Source organism: Tyto alba, unplaced genomic scaffold (assembly GCF_018691265.1).
Source record: "Tyto alba isolate M040663 unplaced genomic scaffold, T.alba_DEE_v4.0 Super-Scaffold_13, whole genome shotgun sequence".
NCBI classification, from domain to species: Eukaryota; Metazoa; Chordata; class Aves; order Strigiformes; family Tytonidae; genus Tyto; species Tyto alba.
In genome coordinates this window covers 31,848,089-31,869,472 of record NW_024881275.1, presented here as the reverse complement: position 1 = coordinate 31,869,472, position 21,384 = coordinate 31,848,089, and the positions used below count along the sequence as shown (strand labels likewise).

Below are 21,384 nucleotides of genomic sequence, written 5' to 3'. Positions count from 1 at the left end.
TGTTAAATGCCAAGAGATCTACACAAAGGTGCAGGAGGTTTCAGTAGCTGCCAGCCTTCTGCCTGTCACTGAGCTGCCTATCTGCAGGCCTCTCTGCCGTATAATTATCTGGCAGGCAGGCAGAGCTTTTTCTTCATGTGAGAGATAATTTAGCTTGAGTTTATAGTTTCTGTCCAGTGGTCCATTGGCAACCCCTCAGGCCATGATTAAACAAACTTTTCAGCTGATATAATTTTCTTTCCACTTTTATATCTGAGGCAGAATTTAAGCCCTCATATTCTACTGAATTACTTATGGAGGGAGATACAAAGAATTAACTACAGGTTTATTCTCTCATTACATAGGTGAGCAAAGGTGGAGCTACCCAGTTAGATCTGTTTTCAGTAAGACTCTCTGGGTTTAATTTTCTCCTGACTGAGCTTCACATGACACACAGGTGTAGAAGAAGAAAGAAGGTTTGAAATTTGTTGTATGGTTCCCCTGCTGGAATCAGTCTCTGTACTCCTGAAACAGCTTGGTTCACAGGTCTGACAACAGCTGGGAAGCAGAGCCATTTTCCTCCCCAGAGGGTTGCAAGGACAACCATGGGCATTTCTTGAGGCCAGTTTCCTGACCGTGAATACTCCTGTACTTTGCCTCGAGGGTTGGAAACATAACAAAGGAACAATTCCTTTATTTGCAAAATGTAAAAGACATTGCAGACTTTGATTTCTTTTTTAAAGCAGATTTTTTAGAAAGCCAGCATAGAAAAAAAAAAAATCCTGTGGAAAAGAAAATAAAATAAAGCACTTTTAAAAGCAAGGAAGTAACCATGTATGTGAATATCCCTGCTTGGTTGCTTTTTTTTTTTTTTTGTGTTGCATGCTGTATCCCTTGCTCTCTAAAGCATTGTGTGCTTTTTTGCTTCTTAAAAATCTACAGAGAATTTAGTTACCTATTTGCATGATGTGTTTTATTGACACCCCCACCCCCTTCATTAGCATTTTTCTTTCTTAAATGAAAAAATAAAATTATATAGTAAAGTTCTGTTTTGCAGTGATCTTGTGAAATTACATTTACCTAAATTCTGAATGTGAAGATTTTTGGCCTTAGGTGGTTGTCATGTACAAGATCAGCTTGGATCAGCTTCTTGGTAGTGTTAGAGACCAGGCTTTTGAAGTCTGGTGTGTGAGACCTTGTGTCTTCTTCCCTCAGAAGACCACAGTTATAAGAATACTGGCCCAGTACTTGGGGTTATTTCAGTATCATGCACTGAAAAGCTGTCTTTTTTTTTTTTTTCCAAGCTCCAAACGGTCATGAATATTTCCCTTGTTTTCCAACATAAAACTTGGCAAGCAGCTACTCTTGTGGCCTAGTTTACTCTCAGCTTTTGAGGTGTGGAGGAGGAGCAGCAGCTCTGGGAGTTTCACCCTCTCTGTGCTGTGGAAATGGGTCTCTCTCCGGCTCCACAGCAAGGGGAGAGGCTTGGGACCATGTCAGAAAGTTGCACTGATAACACGTTTCATGGCAAATGTCTCTCGTGTGTGAGTTGCAGAGCAGCTGTCAATGCTAGTTTATAGATTGGAGCAAAGTCTGTAAAAAAGACGATCCTATATCGTCACTGTTTTAAGAGATGGGCAGCAAGTATGTGAAATTTGAACCCAAGCTAAAAGTTCTGAAGCTGGTCTAATCGTTTGTTAACATTTAATAAGGAGTTAATTGCCTCTGTAATCCCAGATGTGTCTATTGATACTTCTCAAGTACAACTGCAGATTTCTTCAGTAAGCAACGATCTTTCTCTGCAGGCAGCACAAGTTTCTGACTCTGCAGCATAACAGGCAAAACTGGTGGGATCAGCTGCCGGGACAGTTTGAGACTTGAAAATCTGTTTCCTGACACCAGAAACAAAGCGGTGAGTCACTGCCAGTGACCGGCCTGGCACACATCACGAGTGGAGCGCGGCGCGTGGGAGCACCCACCTGTGCCCACCACCAGCTCCTGGCTCCCGTTTCCCCCCAAAGCCTGCGTGTTTGCAGAAAATACTTTTCTAGCAGAGAATTTGCTGTTCCTGGGGAAACTGTAAACGTAGAGAAAATGTGTTAGGACCGGTGCTTAATGTGTTTGTTGACACTATGTACACTTTGGTAACACCTTCAAGTGTTTCAGCATTTGCCCTGTCTCAGATAACTTCTGAAATGTACTTTATGGCAAATATGATGCTAAAAGGCTTTCTCAGAAAAAAATGAACTAAGGACTGTTTTTAGAAAGACCACACAAAGCTTGGCAGATAGAGCAAAGTTATTTCTGCAGGGTTTATTTTCTGCATAGTTTCTTTTTATTTAGAATAAGTACGAGGCACATGCTGCTCATTTGGGCTCATCTGTTGCTATAGTTGACACCCCAACCAGCTCAGGCAGTCCTCCATGCTGAAAAGAGGCAACAGAGACTGGGAGGGCACAGTGGAGACTACCTCAATGTGCTTGTTTTGCACTTAATTCTTCTCTTAGCATCCATCTGTGACCACTGATGGGTACTAACAGCCGGTTGGGAGGATGCAGTGTTGGATCTGCTGGGGCCCTTTAGGGTCCATTAGTTACATGCTGAGCAGTAAGTGGCACACATTTTCAAGGGAACCACTCCCTGTGGGTAGTGTTAAGTGCTGGGTGAGATTTGGCAGCCAAAGTGCACCAAGTGGTGTTTTATGGATTTACCTAAACTTTATTAACGTCTGTGTGATCACCCTGGGATATTTAGGATGTAAAGTAAGTAGAATGAGACCTAATAGCCTTAATAATCTATTAAGGGGAAAAAAATAATAATAATAAAAAAAAATCTAATGAGTGCCCATAAACTCTAATACTTCGGAAAGTTTTGACAAGCTTTTACTTGCTTTGGCAGTGAAATGGGAGTTAGTGAGGATATCCTGAAGGAAACAGTGTCATGAACTGGCAGGGTCAGACAGACTGATAGATTTTTTTCCAATGACCAATTCATATCTCAAGTGCTATTTCTGTCTTGATAAATGTATCTTGCAGCTCAACCGGGGTTTGCTAAATGCCCTTGCAAGCAAATGCCTGAGGATAATACTGGATATTCACTGGAGTCATGTTGCAGTAAGTAGTAAAATTTGACAAAAGTTTCAGTAGCTTTTCACTTCCAAAGTTACTCAGAAAAAGAATGGAAACATTTGAGGCCTGTGTCAAGGATAAATTCAGAGCATCTGCGATGACAAGTGTCCCTAGGCAGCTGGGGAGCGTGTGAAGGGGCTGCCTGCAGGAATTCATTTGTTGACCATTGCCTAGTGGGGGGAAGCAGAGAGGCCACCACGACATGACAGATATGTGAAGAGTGGATGGGGCCAGACAGATGGCAGAGCCCTGTGCATATTATGGGTGACATCCGATGGCCTGAGATCAGTTCGGATGGATAAGGTGGTTCACTGACTTGGAAGAATTTGACTGGCTGTTTTAATTAAAACACAAAGCGCAGGGAAGCTAAAATGTATCAAAACTCTGTTGATTATGCTCAGCGATCAAACACCTTGTGGAAAGCAAAATACTGTTTCCTAAAATCTCCTAAGGGCCTAAACATTCATAACATTAATTGGCATCAATTGCTTCCTGTTCCCTTAGACTGGAGTTTGCATAAGGAGGCGTCTTCTGCTTTCAATACCAAGTGATCCTTACAGAAGTAATTCTGAGTAGTCCAGATGTCTTGCTGGGGGCTGAAACTCCACAACTGAATCTCCTTCCAGGGTTACTAGAGACTGTAACTACGGAGGCAGAGAGGAGGGAGCCATAGAGCATCAGACCCTCCCCACAGAGGCCCACAGCATCCTGTAAAATATTTTGGGATCTTTTGAATTATGAGACCAGCAGTAAATTTATCAATGTGCAATTTTTATAATCCCTGTAAAAACTGGAAAGTCATTCTGGGGTCAATAAGTACATGTAAATTTCTGGAAAAAAACAGAGCAAGCTTTCATTCCTGCCTTTTCATATTTTTAAATATTAATTTCATATTTATGACATAACATTTCATATTTCTGAAATTACACACAACAAAAAGGAATAGAGAGTAATAATCAAGGAAGAAAAAACAAATCTCAGAGTAGCCTTGATAGGTTGAGTTCCAGGCTTCCTGGGCTGTGAAATTAACCTCTTGCCTAATTTTACCAATTTTAACAGTTTCTGTTTAAGAGTACTCAGCCAGAAGTCATCATTCATGTTTGTCAAAAGAATCTCCCTTGCAGGAGTAGTGTTATGACCAGAGCCCCTGTGCTCGGCTTCTGATGGATGTACTCTGCCATGGAGCATGTGTCATCTGAAGTGTACTTTCTGCTTGACTGGAAGAGGCAGGAAGCTGGATGGATTATACTTGAATGAAAAATCCTTTGTCAAACATCTCTGGACATAGCAGATTCAATACCTAATGAATGTGATGACACAGCAGGTTATACTGAAAGTTAAAATGTCAAACACAGATTTCAGGATTCAATGTACAATTTCCATCCCCCTAAAATGTGTGTGAGATGTGTCAGAGATTACAGCTATCTAACTTGTGGCTGTTTTGATAAACACTTGAAAAACCCCATTCTCCAGTTTTGTGCATTTTGGTTCAGTTTGTCTGTACACACACACATCCTCAGTTGCTAACAGCCTCCTGCCAGGCAGGAATGATGTAAAGGACTGCAAGCCTGGAAGCTTCCCTGGAGGCTGCCAGTGTTGATCTTTGAAGTGGCTAGCTCCTGGATACAGTTTTGCAGAGCTTCAGGAAATATTAGCCATGGTCCTGGTGGTTGTGATGTTCAGCATCAATGGATGCGTCTTGGCTGCAGGTTTTGTGGTTGCAGATGCTGAATCTTCACCATTGCATGTTCCTGGTCCAGGATGAAGCTTGGTGAAGCAGAAGATGAGTCACTGCGGCTGCTTTCTCTCTTAGAGTGGATTACTAGAGAGTGGCCATTGAGTAAACACAGCAGCCACAGCAGCAGCTGGTGATAAACAAGTTAAGAGACAGCAACCTCCCACAGCTTTTGGAAACTGATGGTATGCCTAGGCTGATTCCCTCAGGTGACTGCTAGCACCCGTCAGGATCTGATTAGTTCACCTGTCAGCACTTTCTGTAGCCAGCTCTTTCAGGACATGTCTATAAACAAGCGCCTCATCTGCTAGCAGTTCTGTTTGTATTTTTCAACATGAGATCACTGATTAGCCCACCATGAGCCTGCCAGTCATCCTAACAGTCCTGGTACAAAAAAAAAGAGTAAAATTTGGAAAGCAGGAAACTGACCTCACAGGAGTTCAACTTCTGAAGCCAGTGAAACCAAATATTTCAAATATTTCGAAACCAAATAGTATTTCAGTCTATGTAAGACCTAAGGCCCAGGTGAGTATCAAAGTAAATATAATTTACACAGGCCAAGCACATTTATAAATTTCCACGGAGGGCCAAGGTTTGTGGGCAAAGGTTACATTTTATGAGTTGATCTGATGTATCTGGGAGAGACAGACAAGTGTTTGGGCAGATGAGCTGGGTTTTGGGGTAATGCAGTAGGCCAAATGATTTGGCAGATACAGAGAGAGCAGACCCATGCAGTGGAAAAGTTTTGCTTTTATAAACTTTCATTGAGTGTGTTCCTGTGGTTTGCAGATGTCCTCCAGGAGGCTGCTGGTTGAGGGGTTTTCCTTCCCCAAGGGCAGCCTGGCCCGGGACCCCCCTGCGTGCTGTAACCCAGCTCCCTCAGGCACCCAAGCCAAGTCATGCTGGGCAGACTTTTGGTTTTGCTCGCCCAGCTCCAGGACTCACTTGTCCCCTCCCGCCCCGAGGCCACTGCTTGCTGTGACCAGTCTTCCCACTTCCCTGCCTGAGTGCAGGTTTGCTTCAGTTTTGCTTAGACAGTGAGTGCCATGGGCTTTTAGTTTAACCACTTTGGAGCGTACCAAGGAGATTTCTCAACCAAGAAGTCTTTGCTTTTGAAGCACAAAAGCATGGCCTTCCAGATTAATGGAAATCCTGATATGCATCAACTAAATCAAGGTTGGGTGGGTTGGAATATCTCTTTCTTCTCTCTCTCAAACTCCTGCTCCCCGTGGCTGTGCTTGTCACTCTTATCCAAGGAGAAGCATGGCCCCAGAAACTCCTTCTGCTAAAATATGATGAGAAGTCCCCTGTCTCATGATCTGACTCAACTACTTCCATGCGTTGGTTCCCCTGTGGGCTGAAGGCCAACAGTGTGGTCTAGATTGCCAATCTGATGGATTTTTCTTCAAAAAAATGCCAAAACTTTGTGGACTGTGGATGGGTAGGTTTGCCTTGGGCAGGCTGAGACATGCTCAGCACACAATACAAAACTGAGCTTGTAATATATTACAGACATACTCCACCACATCACACCACATGTGTCTGCATAAATAAATGAAAAGAGCGATGAACAAAGTAAACAGACAACATAATGCAAGGGAATACTATAGGAATAAAATTTTGTATCCTTTTGCAGAAGGAAGGCAGTCCTGTGATGCACTTTGCCAGGATGAGCAGCTGTGCTGGAAGAGCTATCACAGTGCTTTCCCCTGTGTACTTGACCCTGGTGGAAACATGGTTTAGCAAAGGGATAGAGCTAGTATTGAAAGAGGTGACCGCTATGAACAGACACATGATGATTTCTACTTTATCTGTTTTTTTTATCTTTAATGTTCCCTGTGCACTGAGGAAAATGGAAACTTATTTACAATGCCAAAGAACAAAGAAAAGGCTTTTCTGAATTATTTCGAATTCAGAAATTCACAGTAGAGGATCTTGTGTCTCCAAATCTTACCTACATCCTGCTTAAGTATCCCAGCTAGTAGAAATCAGGGAGATGGCTTTTTGAAAGAGCTGTTGCAAGGGAAACCACAGATACTGGATAAGAACCTGGCAGCCTTTCTGTCAGCAAATAAATTGTCAAAATGGTGTAATGAACAGCATGAAAAGGAGAACTGAGTGGTGTGAACAACGACTCACTGGAAGTGATGGGTTGGCTGGAACAAGTAGAAAGAAGACTTGAAAATGGTATAGAAATCTGTGAGGTCATTTGAAAGAAGACAGTCCCACGTGCTTCTTGTTTGGAACAACCACATGATCTGGTGTAATTGGTGCATGATGTAAGGATCTTGGGACTTCAAGAGGGAGAGCAAGGAGAGGACCCAGCTGTTGCCAAACAGCTCTTACTAAAAGTTCAAGTGTGTCCCCAGTGCAGTGGAGCAACTCCTCTAAATCAGACACAGAAACCGGCGGCGGGAGCTGGCGCTTTGCCGGGCGGTCACAGGCACACGGGCGGGCGGAGGCTGGAAGGCTTTGCCAGCGTGGTGGTTGTAGCTGTGACCAGATGCCACAGTCACGGGGTGTTTCAGGGCTAATTGTGTTACTTTTACCGTTTTTCACAGGCTTGCTAACAGCTCGTATTTCTGAGCTTTCTGGGGGAGCAAGGGACAGGGCAGGGGGTGAAGCTGGTGTTTAATCCAAGCCCTCCTCTGGGAAAGGAGCCTTTGAAGATTCAGCCCCAGGGGTTGGGAGAACATGAGCTCTCTGGCCCGGTCTGGTGGCTGCGGCAAACAAAGGGTCAAACGATCAGTCTCAGACCCGGGAAGGAGTCTCCGTTTGTAGAATAAGGTGAGCTGTAGAGAAATCTGCCGGGGGAGCTCCTCCTGTCAGGGCTGTGCGCCCAGCCGGAGGAAGGTGCGTGACTGCCTGGGTGTTCATCGCCCGAGGCTGCGCTTGTCTGTAAAACGCTTTTGTTTTCAGTAAATCCTGCTCAGCTTTGTGAAAGTTGCCTGGAAACCCCATTGTTCCCCTTGAAGAGTAGCGCAGGGGCAGATGTATCCGGGCCCACGGGTCCCCTCCGGGCCTGGGCAGTGGCCGGGCAGGACCACCGGCTTTTGGTGCAGAAAGGTGACAGCTTTAGGGCTGAGGTGCCCCTGTACATACACAAGATGAGGAGAAGCCTTGACAGTAGCAGAGCGTGTCAGTCACTGCAGGCATCAAACACAGACCACCTCCTGCCGCTTCATCCCTCAGCTATTTTCAGAGCTGCTTTTAAGAAACCACAGAGGAGACAAGGAGGTTTAAAGACCCAAAAGTTTTTTGCTGTGATGACAACGCTAGTTGGTTCCAGCATATGCCATGCAGTTCTTCTGGTGTGACTCTAACATCTTACCAGAAATAAAATCATCTGTGGCTTGATGGGAATGAAAATGTAAGTTCTGCTCTGCAAGGCTTTAGTCATGGCACCACCCTGGGTGTTTTGGGATTGAGCCTCTACCTTCATTATCATGGGGCAGGCTTTGCCGTGCAGCCCAGTGTGTGTCATGCGTACGTCTGTCTGTCCAGTAGAGAAACTGCTGCCACAAGTCTCCCAGGGGCTGAGGGGAAGCAGTTAAACACTGGCTCTCACAAGATCCGACCGCTTTTGTCACTTCACACTCTGCCAGATCAGGCTGGGGAGGGAGCCGGGGGGCAGACCCGCGGGGGTCTGGGTGGTGGACAGACCTCCTCCTCAGGTCCAGCAGGGGTGGTGAGAGGTGATGCTTTCTCCAGCTGCCTGGGAGGCACTGCTGCTACCCAGAGACCTTTACTCACATAAGAGCTCTTGCTGGCTCTTGATGTGCATCAGGTTTGGTGACATTGTGGCCAAGGCTGCGGAGAGGAGACCTGCCCAGTGGCAGGCAGGTGAGGGAAGCAAGGAGAAGCCTGCAGCCAGCTGGGAGAGGGCTCCGTGCCCGCTAGCCCCATGCTGCCTAGCTTTTAAGGCTGCTTGGACCAAAACTTGATGCGAAGACCTCTGTCTCCAATAAGAGCCCTCTGCTTGTTGGTTGAAAAATATTAAAGTATTTCCAACCTGCATTCGTTTGACTTTTCATTAAAAATCGCCGCTATAGTTGCAGTTTAAGCTGATTCTTTAATCCCAGCACAATATTGTGGGCCCAGCTGAAATATTTCTGCAGGCTTTTGTGTGTTTGATATGTTTGAGGATTTCTTTTACTTTCTTCATGGAATTGTAGGGCAAAACCTTTCCCTCAAATTGAAAAGTCACTTGCTCACGCAATATTTTACTTTCCTAAGACACTCACTGAAAAAATTTGAAAAAAACCCACCTCACAGTCTAACTCTTCTTCTTCCCTCCAGAAAGCCTTACCAAAATGCATGGTGACTGTTCCTGATTAGAGGAACTTTTCACAGATAGGACGAATTTAATGTTGATCCACACAGTTCTGTTTTTCAAGGCAAAATATCAGCAAAAAAATGCCCACTTTAGCTGAAAAGTTTCCTTTCTACTGAAAAGCAATGGAATGAAAGGCGGAATGTTGAGTCTGAATTTTTTGTATCTGGTGCCACAAGCGTTCCAGGTTCACCCAAAATCTCATCCAAAGCAGCTGGTAGGATTTCTGTGTTCTTAAACTGTGAACATTCATCTAAAACTCATCTGTACCCAATGAGAGCCTCCATGTGCAAACTTCACTTGAAAAATTATGTCTCTTTGGCTGTATCATTAATATTTTTAACTAACTTTTCCTACAGATGGAAGAAAGCTTGATAAGTCCTAAAAAATGAACTGCTTTGCTGCCTATTTTTTTTTTTCAAATGTCAGTAGAATATTTAAAAAAAAAACCCTGAAGCCATAGCCCAAAATCCAGACACTGGGATACCAGAGAAGGTATTGGTAGATCAATTTTTGTCCTAAGAATCCCTGGCAACATTCTTTCCTGTTTCTGTATGGGAAGTACAGAGAAAATGCAAACATGACTGTCAACTTTAAGACATTTATTGCAAATTTTCTGTATAAATGAGTGCCTAATCTAATATAAATTCCCAAACTTTTTTTTTTGCTTCGTATTTCCTTAATACCGTTTCTCTTTGAGCTCACTGCTTATATGTAATTTTTCTTGTAAAGCTGCACTGTTGCTGAACTAAGCGAACAGCTGTGCCAGATAGAAACCCTACAAAGGGTCTAACATGTCTGTGGTTACCCTTCCAAATTTCTACAGAGGAAATATGTCACTGAAAAGCTAACTGGTAATTTTAGTTACCCCAGTTGTTTGGGTTTTTTTGTTTGGCTTTTTTTTTTTTTTTTTTTTTTTTTTTGTCAGTGGAATTTGGTTAGTTTATAAGCCAGTGCCTGGCATTTTGTTTTGTTTCTGTTATTTACAGAGAAAGCAATTGGTGTTGTTTCTGCATGACTTTTCAGAAAAAGTAGTATTGTTGTTCTCAACCCCCCTTCCCCTAAGCCATTGATATAATCACTGGTGACCGATGTATTGATGCCTATTTGGTAAGTAAATTAAAACAAAATATTAAATATAGATTTGGAAAATTTGGTGAATGACTCATAGAATTAATGTATCACCAACTGCAATTGAGAGAGACTCTGTATGGAATTGCTTATTAGAGCAGCAAGATGAGAGATGTGCATACATAAGGATTTTGAAGGTCTCATTTTGTGAGTCTTGCTGCTGCAATGCATAGCTGCGCTGAGGAGGGATAGGTTTGAAACACTGGGTCTGAATCTCACCCTGTGCTCAATATTTTGCTTAGACATGGAGGAGTGTAAAATGAACACATGCTTGGTTCTGTACAGTTCAACTCAACTGTCAAAGAGAAGACAGTGAAATTACACAGTAGGTAAAATTCATTATAGGAATGTGGGTACAAAGTGCATTACTTGCCAGCCTGAGTAGTGAGTGAGTGGTGAGGGAAACATATCCGAGAGCCTACTTTCTCCCATCTCTTCTCCTGGCTGTAGGTGTTTGTCTTCACCAGAAAACTGCTAGCTGTTAGCAATCAAAGGTAGATAGCAGTCCCTGGCTTTTGTCATCTGTGACGAAGCTAGTATGGTGTCTTCACCGTAATGGCAAACCACCATGCCATTCCTTAAAAATGGAAAGTTCAGCTTTCCTGTAATTGCACAGCCCCTTATACGGGTTAGGGCAGCACCTACCCCTTGAACAAGTAATTGCTGGAAATGGTATGCTTGTGTTTCTGTGTCATCGGGCTTTTCCTAACATTTTGTGACTACCTCTCTTTTGCTTTCCTGTCATCTTGAAGAGTAGCTATCTCCTGATAACTCTTGACTGACTGCTATAAATTAAGTGCTGTGGGCATTTGGAGGGGGAGGATTTTGTGGAAAAGGTCATGTGGCATGCTGGAAAATGAAGCTGTGTGTTACTTTTTTAATGAGAGATTTCAGGCTACAGCACTGTGCTTTCATCACATTCTCCATTTGACTGCTAAATATCCTTCTGTTACTCCCACAAAGAAGTGTAGAAAGTTGTCTGCTTCTTTACTCCAAGGAACCCTCTCTTTGCATTGATTTGCTCTCACAATTGCTCTGTGTCAGTCCTTGAGGTCTGCATTGTGAGACCTTCCCTTCTGAAGCAATGGCACATGTTGTTGCTATTGCTGAAATACAGTTTAGTATAAAGGCCATTTAGTCAATGCCAGCATTCATTTGGAAGAAGTTTAACATTAGCATTTTCTGTGCTTGATGCTTCAAAGTGCCAGGCTCCCTGATCCTGATTAGCAAAGCATCTAAACTTCCACATAAAGCTCTCTATCAGTGCCCTGGAGTCAATCACACATTTAAACTTCAATAGTTGCTAAAATGATTATCAGGTTGGGGATGAGAGCACTCCATTTCTGGAGACTTAATGAATATGTCAAATTATTTTTTTTTTTTAATAAAGTAACCAAATAAAAAAATCCAAGCCTATTAAAAGGAGAGCTCATGGTCTTTGCTCTCCTATCAGTGGGGAATCAGACCAAGTGAGAGCAAGTGTACAGCAAACAGAGAATGCCAAGTCAAGTTTATAGTAACATAATCATCCCATCTGGAAACTCTAAGAGGTTTTCTTTCTTTTTTAAATCACTATTTTTGTAGAAAAACTTTAGTCTACTTATAATAAAGCCTTAAATCCAGGCAGCCATTTAAGCCTCATAGCTGATAATTTGAGGTCTTCATGCGAATGTGTTTTCCTATGTCGACACTAATTTATTTTTGGGAAAAAAACACAAAACAAACAAACAAACAAACAAACAAAAAACAAAAACAAAAAACACCCCCTAAGGATGAATATTTTAAGAAGGCTCTCTTTCTTATAGGATTTCTCTTGAAGTACAGACAAAAATAGGGCTGAAATCTAAATTGAAATTGCCAGTCATGGATTCTGAATTGTAGGTTTGTTTCTAAGCAAAATGATCCAAATTCAGACTGGCCTAAAACCACAGATTCTTAATCTGAACTGGATGTTGCCACTTACATCAATTGAAAACAAATATGTGAGAAGCATTTGACTTCTGACAGAGCCTTGGTGATTTCCCTCTATCCTCCATGCATGTGAAAAAACATGCATACTAAATACTGTGTGTGCTAACTCTTGTGAACTAACTGGTTATCTGTATGCAAGTGGGTATTTTATGCACTCACATTTTACATAGTGGCAAATTAAGTATTTGGCAGGCACATTAGGTGACTATTTTAAAATATTTATTCCTGTGTTTATTTTTCTTTCACATGCTGCTGCAGTGACAAGTTACTTGTACTTAACCAGTGATTTTTGTATATTCTTCTAAGAGACATTATGTTAACAGGCGAAAAAAATTCCATTGCCTAAAAAGGGAAAGAAAATGCAGCTTTTCTGTATTTACACAGCCCCTTATACTGCTTAGGGCTTCATCTAGCCCCTAAATAAGTAGCAATCATTTATCTTACATCTGTTAAACAAAAATGTACAGTACAAATGGGTTGCTGTGCGAAATGTTTGCATGTGAGAGAGGGAGCAGATGCAGGGGGATGCTGTAACATGCAGTGCCCAAGGAACTGGGTGTTGTCCGAGCTGCTGCCTGCTCCTGGCATCTTCCAGGAGATGGATGGGAGAGGACTTTGGGAACCTCATAGACCAAATCTGTACCTGCTCTTTGCCTTGGAGGTAGGGAGGTGGTGCCTGTCCATGCAGATGACTTTTTTCACATCAAAGAGAATACTTTTGAAAAGTCAATAGGGGACCTCCTAGGAAGCAACCACAGTGTGGCTTAGTAGAATTGGAGGGTTCAGGAGGATTTGGGAGAGGAGGGTGTGCCCCGAAGGGAAGCAATATATTTAACGTCAGTCCGACTTCTGATGTGTCCAAGTTAAGCAAGTGCTTACATATGTGTGGAAACTGGGACAAGCTCTGTGGTCAAGTGAAATGAGATTAAAGAATAAGAAATATATGCTCTGGGGAGTCCAAAAAGCATAGGTGTGATATGCTGCTGGGTGAAGGACTGACTCGCCAAAGTCCCTGACAGCTCTTACAACTCTTGTTTGCATCCTGACGGCTGAGAATTAGTATCAGGAATGGGATTTCTCTGATATACAATGCCATTAGGTTAGGAGGAGGGTCATTTTCCGGATCGTCTACAGGGTAATGTTTCAGACACAGATGTCCTAGCTTGTTTTGTTGTTTTCTTGGGATTTTTAAAATTTTCTTTCTCTGTTTCACTTGTTTCCAGCCTTGTATACCAGGTTTCTGTGACTCCTGTATCCTATTTTACTCTCCTAATTTTGGTTTTGACAGGTTAGGAAAGTCTCCAGGACCAGGCCTCTGTTTCCTTGTGATTTATTTACTGTTTCCTCCCTTTACTACATGTTGTTTCTTTGGCAATTTTTTTGCCTCCTCATGCATTTTTAGCTTGTCATCACATCCTTTCTTTTGTTTTTATAGAGAAGGTTTTGTTTTAGGCCTCACTCCTAAAATATCCAACCAGAGAGTAATTTTGAAATAATCCAACTGAGACTGCTGATCCATTTAATTGTAGCTTTACATTTAGCACTTTTTTTTTGTGGCAGTAGATTTGTACATGTTAGTTTTACTACTTAAGAGTGTCCTTCTAGTTTTCTTCTTTGAAACTGGAAATGCTTTAGAAGTTTTTGGCCACAGTGTGTTTTTTTAGGTATTGCTTTAAAATCTAAATCATATAAAATTAAGTTAAACAATTTTGGTCTGTAAAACAACTAAATATTCCTGCAGCATATTCCTGCCTGTGTAAATTATCTTGTCAATCAAGTTGTCTGTCTACAGCGATCAGTTCTGGGTGGCAATACTTACTTAATAATCTGCTTTACACTGATATAACATCTTTCTCTGAGGATTTCCAGTAAGTTAAAAACAGTGATTAAAAATGCTGTGAGGCACAGGAAGTGATGTCTGTGTGGGTACAGTGGGATATCAAAAGGTTAAATGACTTGCTCAGTGAATGAGTGGTGGTCTCAATCTCCTGACCTTGCCCCAGAACAACCTTTCCTTTATAAATAAGTACTTCTGCCCAGGGATGCAAAAGCAAAGCCTCTGGCATTTATTATTCTGACGTGTGTCTGTTCCCAGGACATTACATTTCTGTGGATACATCTTATGAGGGGGAGAAAGCAGTGCTCTCCAGCCCTGAGCTGTACTCCGAGGAGTGGAGCTGTGTCAGGCTGATTTATCAGATAGCAACAGCTTCAGAGACTTCACCTGATCCCACCAGGCTCAACCTCTACCTGAGGCAGGAAGGAGAGAGCTTTGATCGCTTGCTGTGGTCAGCCAAGGAGCCTTCAGATAGCTGGCTCATAGCTAGCTTAGATTTAACAAACAGCACAAAGAAGTACAAGGTAAGCCCGGTTTTAGAAGATGCCACAGGCTTTCTGGTGCACGCGTTGGGGTGTGCGGACTGCTTTTTGAACATTTCCACTCCGGGCCCTGTTGTTGTCTTTCTCCTCAAGGGCTGGCAGCGTGTGAGTCAGCCGACCCCTCCATCCCCAAAATCAGTGAGCGGAGCTGTGCTGAGCCAGTCAGTCAGTGCTCTTCCCAGAGGACAGAGGGGAAAGCGCAGCCTTGTCTCATTGTCCTTCAGTGTGCCTTCTGTCCTTGAGGAGAGGCATTGACTCAATGCTTTCTGCCAAGCTCCTTCAGCAAAAGCACCTTTCCTGACTGTAAGGATGATGATCCCTCCACATATATTTAATTTGTTCTCCTGTTTATCCTGTTTAAATGTCCAGGGTCATAATGGAAATACTGAAACCATAAAATTTACAGGTTTTTTTTATATTGTGCAGATTGTACTGGAAGGTGAAATGGGGCAAGATAAATCCGCCAGTATAGCAGTTTTTGAAATTAAAATAACTCCTGGATATTGTATTGGTAAGTACTGTCTGCTCAGCTCCCATACTCTCTGCATAGAAAGAAACACCTTGTTGGCAGTTTTAAAACTGAATTCAAGGCCTGGGTTTAGAAAAAAGAAGATGGCTTTTTCCCTGTTGAAAAGTGGTCTGCCATATTCAATATATATATATATTTTTAGGCTAAGATTGCACACATTAATATGTGCTTTTATTCACCCATCTCTGTGATATATATATATATATATATATATAGACATTCCATAATTCAGTCTAAAGCTATTTATTGCTCAAGGAGGAACAAGGGTTATATTTTCACAAAACTAGACTGTTGTAAATATTAGACATAACAGCTGTAACATTATTTTTGCTGTCTGCTTGCTTATGCTTCCTTACAGTGGCATCTCGTAGGCTGCAGAGTCAAAACTGTTGATATTTACACTTACTGCTATTTCCTCATGACATTTGCCAAAAACCGCTAATGAAGTTCAAAAATTTCAGTGGCTAAGAGGCTGGGAGACCTTTGCATTTCTGGGGAGCTCTGGTGGAGTCCAACCAAATTGTCACAATTATTTGGCTCTGTGAAGGAAACAAAGCGGTCTCATTACTGCCATTAAATACTAGTCCTGCTTTGCTTCTAGCCATTCGTGATTTACAAGTCGAAGCTCTGCTCTGACAATTTAATACTATGAAGTGGTATATTTTAAATCAATTTTATTTGGTCCTAAATTACAGCAGTCCTATACTGCTAAATGATTAAAAGATAGATTGGACCAAACAGCATGGAAAGTTAAATTTTATCAAAAATTGATACAAAATTGTGGCTAAGTTTGCTTCTATTTCTTACAAGCTGTTAAGTACTATGTCCAGTTTTACAAATAGAGGTGTTCTCTGCCCTTCTAAATGTAAAATGAGTCCAGTGGTTAGCAACAGCCTCTCTTCCAGTTTCTGTAATGAAAATGTGTGCACTCAGCTGGTGATGTCTGCAATTGTAGAATGTGACTTTGAAGAAAATCATCTTTGTGGCTTTGTGAACCGGTGGAACCCCAATGTCAACTGGTTTGTTGGTGGAGGGAACATTCACAATTCTCAGTCTATCCTGCCCAAAGACCACACACTTAACAGTGAACTGGGTAAGCAACAAATGTGGGACAGAATTACAGTGGAAAATTTGAATCTGTTATCCATGTATGACTCTTACATTGTAGGTTCTTATGTGAGTTTTTTATTTTCTCCTGTCATTGGATGGGGTAAGAATGACTTATGTGAAAAAAAGGATTAGCAAAGGGTGGGGGGAATTTGCAGAAGTTCAGTTTCCTGTAAGCTTTATAATAAGGTGGTTATGCCATTTGATAGGCTTCAAATTACTCAAAATAAAGATAAAATTTTTGACTGAGAGGAGTAAAGTTCATCTTTCTGTGGATTCTAAAACTGTGGGCCACAGTAAGTTTTAAAATCTTGTACCACTTCTCTGTACATTTGTCAGGGGTTTTATTTCCAGGGGCTAGTGGGAAAGTTGAGTAGGAAAGCTAAGGGATTGAAACAAGTTTGAAGAATCTCCGGTTAAATTGGACAGTTCAGGAGATTTGTTTCCTTGAGTCATATGTGGTGCTGTTAATACAGTCTGCTGGAGTCAGAATGCTCTAAAGACTTAAATGATTTTCAGCACTTGCCTTATATGAAATACTTGTCCCAGCCACCTTGCTGAGAGGAGAATGTTTTACATAGTCATAGAGAAGGGTTGGGGGATATCTTAGCCTTTGATGTAGGGTTGCATGAAGTATCGCAGCAGGTATGGGAGATCTGGCTGCTGCCACACGCTGTGCCTCTTGGACATCATGATGCTTGTGACAGTTCAAGGAATCACATCATGAAAAGCCGGGTTGATCCTCTTTCCTTAACTCATGCCGCTGTGCCTTTTTATTTGTTTCACAATTGTGTGAGTTGAGTAGAGAGTGTCAGTCTGTCCCTGCATCACCCCACAGCACCCAAATGTTGAAAATATTTTGTTGGAAGTTTAACTCACCACAACTTCAACAGCAGACAGTGGATCTACCTATTAAATAAAGTACTGTGTGTGATAAGAAATGACACCAGCTGGGAGGGATCTGTTTTCTTGTAGCCATAGTGCTTCTTTCTCACACCAAACCCTCACTACTGACCATCAACTGAGAAGACCCTAAGAAACCAAAAGTCACGGAAGAGCCTTCTTTTTGCAAGAATTGTGCTATGAATGTACATCATCCAGAGAGATGATAGTTAAGCTATGAAATGTGGTAAAACTGCAGAGGGAAAAATAAGCCCAGAACTTCTCAGGCGAGTACCGCTGGAGTGTCACCAGTCCCCTGGCAGTGGGCAGGCTGGAGGAGACCCACAGCCAAACAAGCCCTTTTCCCTCCTTCCACTGGAGTGAATCGAGAAGTGACATCTCTAGGTTTGAGAACACTATTAGCTAATTAACATAGTGGTGTAGATAAAAATCTAACAGCAGAGTCTGCAGTGTCCATGCTGAAGCACCCTGTCAGTTTGACACTTCATTCTCCTCCAGGTTTTCTGGTTGTGAACAACCGTTTTTCCATTCATCAACTGATACTGTTTGGTGCTGTGTTTCTGGGACTCTAGAAGTAGAAAAAACAGATGTGTTTTTCTTCTGTGCACATGCATGTGTCCTGTTTAAATCAAGATAGCTCTCTCAAAATCAAATCAAGATAGCCCTCCCAAAATCAAAGTCTGAGAAGCTGTACCCTTTGAAAATCCTGCAGGTCATATTGGCTGTTGAGCGGGAGAGCGTCTACTCATCTATAATGCATTTTTTTCTGTTTATTAGCATCTTCCAAAAGTCTTTTTAAAGGATTTTACAAAAAATTCAGTCTATTCAACAAAGCTAAAACATTTAGAAACCACATCCCAGATCAACTGAGCAGAATTATACAAGCAGTGAAATGTACAGAATAAAGGTTATTCACCAATTAATTTCATATATTAGATGAACTGCTGAGTAAAACATATGAGGAAACACATGGCTTTTAGTCTGGTTCATTTGCTTGGGTTGCCTCAGTAAAAGTTGCACTTGGAAATATACTAAATACTGTGCTGAGCTGTTGGGAGGCAGGGAACTTACTCAGCTGTAACACATTTTTCCATTTTTGAACAGCTCCCAAAATTCAGAGAAGTTATTACCTTCTTCAATATAAAGGTCTTGAATAAAGACTTAAGAAAGAGCTGAGACTGACTGTTTTGCCAGTGGTATCTTAGCCAAACAACTTTGGGTGGTACATAGGAAGAAAGGAGAAAAAAATAAATCTCTTAGGATTTTCTGGGAATCAACAGTCATTGTCCAGGTCATAGAGATACATGTCTAAGTCCCTGCCCATCTCCTGATACTTCTTGTAAGTGGTGCCCTTTAAAGAGTGTCCTTATACCAAGTTTCTTTTATACTTTTAGGTCACTACATGTATGTGGACTCTGTTTATGTCAAACATTTTCAGGAAGTGGCCCAACTAATCTCACCAAAGACCACGGCCCCCATGTCTGGCTGCTTATCTTTTTATTATCAACTTAAGCAGGGGAGTAGCATTGTTTTTACCATTTATTTGAGAGACACAAGTGGCTTTTATGAAGAGATCTGGAAAACAGACAGTGCACTGAGTGCGGACTGGGCGCTAGCAGAAGTTGACTTTGATGCGCCGTACCCCATGGAGGTAAAACAATCATTCCTGTACAGTCCAGCTGTGGCTTCCAGGTTGCATCAAACATCGGTACCAACTCAGGCCAAGCCAGGACCATGGCAGTGGACATCCAGTATCTGAAGGATGGCTATAAAGATACCAGCAATCTGTTGTTTCCTTTGTCCACTGCATAAGAGTCAAGGAGGAACCATTTTCCGTACTGGTGCTTGATTTTCAGCAAAGATGAAGTTTGGTGGTGAAGTGCTTGAACAGAATACCTTGGGAGGTTGTAGAGTCCTGCTAATGTGAGGTCTTTCGGTTCCTACTAAATGTCAGTTTTGTCTCAGTCCCATATTTCTCTGACTTAATAATCCAGTTTTGAGGATGCTGAGTATCATAAAATAATGCATGCCTCCCACTGCAGAAGAAAAATTTTTTTTTCAAGCTCTGTTCTCTACCTTATACAATCCTGCAATTCAGTCTTTCTGTGCTTTCATGAGATAGAGTCCAAATCTGGGTCCTAATAGTACAGTAATCCTTAGATGTGAAAGCCAACCCTCTGGTTATTATAATTAATTTAAAGAGAAATTGATTGTTTTTATTCCCTAGTGTTTACTACAACCCCTCCAAATCTTAGAAGATTGCAATAAACATTTTTTTAATTCATAGGTATATGTATGTATATGTATATATGTATTTTCTAAATACATACACACACATATACAAATGTGTGTGTATGTATATGTAAATATATGTTTATACATAGTGTGTGCATATACACACATATCTACATTTTATCTTTATATATATGTAAAATATATATTATTGTATCTAATACATATATAAATTATTATATTTTAATAAATCCTGTGCATGTATTATATATATACATATATACTTACATGTATACAAATATATGTTTTATACATATATATATTTTTAATATATATATATTCTCCCTCAATATATATATACTTCTAACATTAGGATTACAAATAAATCAGCTTTCATTCTACTTGATTTAACTCCACATAGGTTATTTGTTAATTCACTATAAGCCTGCAGATTTTCAGAAATTATTAGGAGTAAAGTTAATTTTCATCAGATAGTCCTTTTATACTCTCTAATGTCAGTGACCAGGTTATCTATTTGAATTGTCAGGCTTCAAATGGTATGGAAAAGGAGATTAGATCTGATAATACTGAATGATAAGTGAATTACTTATTCAATAAAGAAACATGCAAAGGGAAAAGCAGTCCTAGTGCTATAGATGGAAACTAATTAATGATCACATAGAGCGTGGCATTAGTGTGGTTAGTTTTGTGAAAATATCCTCTCAGTTCTTAGTGACATTCATAAAACCATCTGGAATGTTGGAAACTATCTATATTGGAATAAAGAGCAAAACAGAGGATGTTGTACCACTGGATGAATGCACAGGGCACCCCTGTGTTCAGCAGAGTATGTGACTCCAACCCTCAGTTAAAAACGAATATCCTAGAACTACAAGAGGGAGATAGGGATAATCAAAGGGATAATCAAAAGTATGGAGAACTTACATTTGTGAAATAACAGTTTTCAGCCTGTAGAAAAAATGACTGAGCTAGAATATAGTAGAGGTTCATAAAAATCATAAATGACACAGGAAAGATTAACTGTTCCATTTTTATCATAATTTGCTGTTCCAAGTTCTTAATTACTAGGTAACATCTTAAAAATAAACAAAAGGGAGGACTTTTTCCTACATCACATAACTGTAGAACTAATTTCCATGGCATACTACGAATACCATTATTCTGATTAGTTCAAAAACTGATTAGATAAATTAATGGGAAAGAAAGAATCCATCGGGAATGCAGTGTGAGGGAAGAAGAACTGAAAACTTGTAATTGTCTTCAATTCTTTCTGTAGGTGACCTCTGCTGGAAAAAAGACACTGGACTAGATGGGCCTTTATTCTGTTCCAGGAATTTTTATGTAATCCAACAGTCATTTTAGAGAGCACTTCACAGAAATAAAATTAAAACTTGCATATAACTTCTTCAGTTGCTTCACGAGGGTCTTCCTCTTTGTTTCATCTGGCTAAAGGAGATCACTCACAATTCTTTCACAGCTCTCCTATAGGTTGGTTCCCATCTCTAGGCGAGACGTCACAGGCATTGCTTTCACTGAACGGGATCTCATTCTGGAAGCATTTGTCCCTATATCATTGTTTTGTCCCTGGGGTTGCCTTGTGATTCAGGCCTTTTCTCAAAGTTTTCCTGTAACTCAGAGCTTTGATACTTAAGAGAAATTTTAAGACACTTCCTCAAGAGTTATGGACTGTCCTCCACTTACTTGAGGAAATGATGTCCCTTGGGAATAGCTAAGTACAAACATTGTTTGATTTCTGTGGTAAACAAAACACAGAAATAGCTTTTCTGGGTCTTATCTAACTAAATTTTTAAAAGGAAAACTTCCCTGCCAGCTGATGCCAAGGCATGGGTTTCAGTGTCTGAAGATGTTTAGGGAAAACAGTAAAATTTAATATTGTAACAGCAGCGTAATCCACACAGTTTGTTTTTAGCTCTTG

The 21,384-nt window shown here is 41.2% G+C and overlaps 1 protein-coding gene across 4 annotated transcripts in view; it reads left to right on the top strand.

Moving 5' to 3' along the window:
• The window catches only part of MAMDC2 (MAM domain containing 2), a 65,846-nt gene that overhangs the window by 20,148 nt on the left and 24,314 nt on the right, over nt 1-21,384 (top strand). For 2 of the 4 annotated variants that reach the window (XM_042788056.1, XM_042788058.1), the window contains exons 3-6: nt 14,373-14,638; nt 15,083-15,167; nt 16,141-16,278; nt 18,590-18,846. In XM_042788056.1, coding sequence (XP_042643990.1) covers nt 14,373-14,638; nt 15,083-15,167; nt 16,141-16,278; nt 18,590-18,846 — 746 coding nt within the window. Of the gene's footprint in view, nt 1-1,784; nt 1,892-2,973; nt 3,093-14,372; nt 14,639-15,082; nt 15,168-16,140; nt 16,279-18,589; nt 18,847-21,384 lie in introns of those variants that run through there. The other 2 variants (XM_042788057.1, XM_033010259.2) reach the window with 2 other exon arrangements.